This window comes from Agrilus planipennis, unplaced genomic scaffold (assembly GCF_000699045.2).
Source record: "Agrilus planipennis isolate EAB-ADULT unplaced genomic scaffold, Apla_2.0 scaffold4, whole genome shotgun sequence".
NCBI classification, from domain to species: domain Eukaryota; kingdom Metazoa; phylum Arthropoda; class Insecta; order Coleoptera; family Buprestidae; genus Agrilus; species Agrilus planipennis.
The window spans coordinates 2238822-2244916 of NW_020442463.1; the positions used below are offsets into that span (position 1 = coordinate 2238822).

Consider the following 6095-nt stretch of genomic DNA (forward strand, 5'->3'; position numbering starts at 1 on the left):
AAACACCACTATTAGTCTAGAAAAACTCCAATATTTAAAAAATGAGAAAATGCCTGCAAGGTTTTCTTAAAAATATTTTATAGTTGCGTGAATGTAGAAAATTAAACAGGTACTACAAAAAAGTATTTATTTGAAAAAAGTATTTTGAAAATACGTATTTTACATTTAGCGTTTAAAATACAAAAGGGCAATCTATTTTGTATTTTACATTTGAAATAACAAATCAAAAAAGTATTTGCATTTTCTGTTTAAAAACTTTTAAAAAACCATTGTGCGCATTTCTAATTGTAATACACTGTTATAGAGTACAATCAATTTCCGTTCAAATACTAAAAAAAATTGTTTTGCGTTTTATTTAATGCACCTAACATTATTAAATTTTATGCAATGCATATTTTATATAATAAAAAAAAAGACCTTGCATTCGTATGACATTACCAGTTTTAACTAGTTAATTCCAAATTCTAGCGCAATGCGAGAAAACTACCCAACGTTTTTTATGATTTTAGAAAAAGTGCCTTAATTCCATATATATACAAAACTTAAAATATCTATAATAAAAAGCACGCGATTAAGATGATGTTCGACATACTGGATAAAAGAAGAACACCTGTACCATTTCCGAATCGATTTTTAATTATGGCTTTTATTTTATCGACCGTTTATGCTTCGCAAGAAGAAGAATTTCACCAAATAGTATTTCCGCAACATTTTGCAAAGTTTAATATAAAACCAGGTAAATAAAAATATAATAATACCAGGGGCGTACCTAGCTTTATGGTCGTTAAGGCCGCTCCGGACATATACAGATATAAAAAACTTTTTTTTTGAAACTTTTATTTATGCAAATGTACCTAATATCTGCAAACAAAACATATGTACAATTCAAAATTAAATAACATAAATACCATAGAAAAAAACAAATAGATTTTCCGGTGATGCCGAATTCCCTCCCGCACGTAGTTTTGGTTAAAATATAGATATCGAATTCCCTCCCGGGTACTAGCCGAGTTCCCTCCCGTTCATATCAACTCCGATAATAATTAAATTAACGACTACTTACCGATTTTGTTTATTGAAAATAAATATATATTTATAGTGCACTTCAGTAGGTATTTCAGTAAATTAAAGATAAAATAATTTCAGAAAAAAAACACATATCAGTTATGAAATGTTTATTTATTTAATTTTAAAATGGTTTCCTACTACCTTAACAAATTCAATGTTTAGTAATTCGTGTGCGTCTAGCTTTTTGATGCACTCATTCAGAAAAACTTTATTAGTTTTAGTTAGTCTTGTATTTGACCAATAGAAGGGTAGTCCGATAAAATTATTATTGTTATTGTGGTGTCTATAATATGCGAATAATATTAAGATTAATATGTGATGTGAGGCTGTATTATTTAAACAACTGTTTATGACTTTATAGTGGCAATTAGCACTCAAGGTCCGCCGCCGTTGGGAGGCAATTGATGTATAATTAGGAGGGAATTCGACATACCAAAAATTTTAACCCTAATTAAAAACAGGTATATGAGAGGGAACTAGGCATTATCCAGATTTTCTTGCTTTAAAGTAGAAATTTAATCGTATAATTTAATGCCACCTCATTTTATAAGGAAATTAATGCCAATCCGCTGAGTCTATTCTGATCAATGCTTGATCCTGAATAATTTTCTATTACTATTAATTTGAAGAAACTTCTTTCTCCAGAATCAACAAAAACGGGTAAGATTAGCAATATTCATAGCATTAGGGACAATTGTGGGGGCTTTACTGTAGGGTCTAATCCTTGGACCAGAAATTATTAGGTCTCATTTAAAATGACTTTTCAAGGATTTTTTTCAATGGGGAAATTTTTCCCAGTATCATTATAGGTAACGATTTCCTGGTCTGTGTACTGCATATTCAAAAATACGAAAATAATAAACAAACCAGGTAAAGAGCGATGGTTTAGAATATTTTTGCTTATATATACTTATACAAAATACACCAAACAGATGGAAATGGTCAACTTACTATAGAGATACTGACCCCGGCACCCCCATTTATAGATTTTAATAAATAAAAGCAAGGAAATTCGACAAAGAGCGAGGGAGTGAATAATAAGAGGAAAAACGAGCAAGACGTTCTTCAATTGAGCGAACTGCGACAATGCTGAACTACAAAATATATTTTTTCTTAGTAAATACAAAACCTTCAACCTAAAAAAGTAAATTTGTAACCGGTTTGTCCGCCCCTCGAAAAGTGCCGCCCGGGGTTGTTAAGATGCCGACTCAATCAAGAGAATTTGCGACAATAAAGATTGACCCCACCTATACATTTGGACATTATAAGAGCCCGTAATTAATATTTATTTATTAAATTGCAAGTTACAAAAAGGGCTTTACATGCAAGAGCAATAAGTTTATTTTGTAGTATTCTTATAAATTCGGAATTCCAAATGAGACACAATTAAGATCAGGTTTAAACATTTCGAACATTTGGTTTTATCCATACAGAAAAAAAGTTAGGAGGACTATTTTTAACGACTGGTCGATTTTATAGTCAAATTCCCCGAATATGTCAGCAGAAGAATAAAAATCGAGACTCAAACATTCGGTACAAGCCTGGGGGAGGTGGTCACATTTCTCAAACCTCCGGGACGCCCCTGAATAATACAAAACATTGTTCTCGTAAATTTTATTTTATTTTATTTTCAATTTGTAGTTTTAGAACTCGAAAGGATAAATATCGTTGACAATAATGAGTGCTCGAGTGATCATAAACAAAATGGTAATGTTTTTGGTTGGGCTGATTACTCTGTCCTAATTACAATGCTAGTTGTCTCTTGTGGGGTAGGGGTGTTTTATGGATTCTTTTCAAAGAAAGATGAAACTAGTGATGATTTTCTGTTAGGAGGTTGTACTATGGGAACACTTCCAATGGCACTCTCGTTAGCAGCAAGGTATTTTTTTTTAATACAGAGTGAATGAAACAAAATTAAGAATTTCTTGCTTAATTTGTCTTTTTTATTTGATAATTATACAAGTTCATACATATTTTTGAAAAACGTATGTAATCCACTTAACCTTCCCATTGAATTTTTCTCCATAATTTTTAGATATAAGAGCCCATTAACTTTACCTTGAAAGATTGTTTTCCTTTTACTAAATTCTTATTATTTCCATCTTTTAGCTTTTATTTTCGAGAAAATTGTTAATGAAAACACAAACGTTTCAGTTGTTCACAAACGCAACATCTCATAAACTACCTTATAATGATAGAAATAATTAAATTAATGATAGAAACAGTAGAGTTTACTAAGTAAATTGTAATCGTCTCCATTTTCACGTGATTTTCTTTTAGTCATTTCAAATTTTTTAAATACTTATTGCAATTTAATCTGCACAATCAACTCATTTTAATTTGTTGAGATACAATTAAACATTGTAATAATGATCAATTCTGATCTACTTTGTAATTTTTATTATTTTTATTTTCGAAAACGTATTTCATTCCCCGGAAGTACACTATGACGTTGAGGTGTATTACACTTTTGCAGAGTGCATTACCATCGCATTTCTATAATGCTTCAACATATGCATATTCATATACTTGCACGTATTCAATATATATAATAAGTATAATTATACCTTGAAAGTACTTACGGAAGAATGCAACTTTAAGGAACCATATCTCAAAAAGATTAGTTTTTACGACTTAGCGCCCAGTGAGAACTATCAGGATCGAAAGTTTCAAAGAGTTTAACAAAGGACCATTTTCCGTTAAGGATCAAGTAGAGCCCTCTGGATTAATTTAACTGTTGTTTAAAAGTTCAAAATCTGGTTGCATCAAAAAATAATTCTACTTATTTAACTTTGTACTACAGTAAGTTACGTAAAATAGTAAAAAATGTAATAACGCGCAACATCGGGGAAATACCCGTACCGGTGGTATTTACCTGAATCTACGCACAATAGTGACGAGTAACTGTCATGGATGTATAAAGTACCTAATTTATAAAAGGATTATTTATAAATTCTACGATCAGAGATACTTTCAAAATAAATAAAAATTATATTATATAGGCAGTTAATAAGGACCTTTTAACTGTGTTCTCTACAGTAGGATTCTGGTTGTATCCTTGTTCGTTAACTAAAAGTTTCACATAATTTTCAGTTGTACTTATATTAGACTTGTCGTTTAAAGAAAATAATGGGATATAATAATTCTTATCCCTAATTACAACAAACAATTGTCTCATAGTGACACTTTATTTCCTCACCAAAGTATCTTATTTTCTATTTAAAAGTACTATTTTTTTGTGACAGTTTCATAACAGCTATAGAACTTTTGGGTAACCCTGCCGAAATGTACCTTTATGGTTCCCAATTTTGGATGATTTGCATCGCCTTTTTGCTGGTGGTTCCGATCACTTCAAAATTCTATTTGCCAGTTTTTATGAAATTGAGGTTGACAAGCAGTTACGAATATTTGGAAAAAAGGTTCAATTCCAAGATAAGACTCCTTGCGAGTGGTCTTTATATTCTTCAGATGGTTTTTTATACGAGTGTGGCAGTCTACGCACCAGCTCTTGCTCTAAGCCATGGTAAATTAGTAATTAATTATGATATGATGACTAATTTAGATTAATGTTTTACACAATTTTAGATTTAGAACCTTAACCGACGACACTTTCCAAACTTATAATTTTTTTCTTTCCACAAACAATAATGTTTAGAGGAGGGGGGGATTTTACGTTCGAAATAAAAAAATTGATAAAATTTTAGTTTGTTATCCATATAATTTAGTTTACGCCACTTAGTAAATACCGTGAATTAAATGTACAAAGTGATGATATTGGATAATATCAATGATTCGTGACCTGTACTTAATTCGTATAATTTCAAAGCAAAATATAAGCTAAAAGGGCAAATCAGTTCGATGAAGGGCCTACCAAGAGAGGAGAATTGTGCAGATAATAAATGGACAATTCCAAATTTAAATAATTCATTTTATTCCAACATTTCTGGCATCAAACGATACCAAATCGATTTAAATAATGCTCCTTTTGAAATGCTCCTTTTGATGTGTAATTGAATATAAACAGTTTCAAAAATTGACCTTTTCCAATTGTCAGACTTGATGAAAATTACGTAATTTAGACACTTCCTAATGAATTTTTGTTCCGTTTTTTCATGATATCAATTAAGCATTTACAATTTGGTGTTTTTTTTTTAAATTCTTTAATTCAATTCCAGAACCCGGCCTTAAATTTTCGGGGTCGTCCATAAAGGGGAGAGAGGGTCATCGAATTGTGACTATGTCGGTCAATGGGGGAGGAGGATTAGGACTTGACATCATCAAAAATTAAAAAATTGTACCAGCAAATCCCCCATATTATATTATAAAAACATAATAAATTTTAAATATTCCGCGCGTAAATACATATTAGGTTCCACGTCATTTATTTATTATGAAAAAAAAAAAAAAGAGACAATTGGCATTGCGAGGTGTATGTATTGATGGGAAGGTCTGCAATTTGTGACGTCTTTATAAAGGGGGGTCGTCAAAATGTGACTGTGTGATCCCAGAGGAGGGGGGGTATGAAAATGTTGAAAAACAATGGACGTTTTTTATATACGACCCCTTCGATTCTGCTCTTTGGAGATCCATTACATAGCACATGTAATACATTCACTTAATTTTTCCAATTACACATCAGTGAGAGCATTGTTTTGGTCAATTTTGTATTATTTAATATGAAATGTTATTAGAAATCAATGAATTATTTAAGTGTAAATTCGCTTATTAATTTATTCTTTCTACAATACTGCAAGATGTGACCAACAAAGTAGTTGAAATAACTGTTTATTACCCCAGTAATCATGGCGATATTTACTTTGATAATCTGGCCCAGATACGAGGGTGGATTGATAAGTTTCCGGCCTGACCAAGAAAAACAAGGTTTTTAAAAATTTTTTTTTTTATTTCTCAACATAATCTCCTCCAAGGCTGATACATTTCTCATAGCGGTGTTCCAGTCTATTAATGCCATCTCTATAGACTGATTCGTCAAGCTCCTCAAAATAACCATTTACAGCTTCGATTAC

At 31.1% G+C, this 6095-nt stretch overlaps 1 protein-coding gene across 1 annotated transcript in view; it reads left to right on the forward strand.

Annotated features, from left to right (window-relative positions):
• Positions 1-6095, forward strand: part of LOC108745151 (sodium-coupled monocarboxylate transporter 1) — a 158883-nt gene that overhangs the window by 146865 nt on the left and 5923 nt on the right. Inside the window, exons 4-5 of the mRNA XM_025980902.1 lie at positions 2710-2947; positions 4314-4591. Of these exons, the coding sequence (XP_025836687.1) occupies positions 2710-2947; positions 4314-4591 (516 nt within the window). The remainder of the gene's footprint in view (positions 1-2709; positions 2948-4313; positions 4592-6095) is intronic.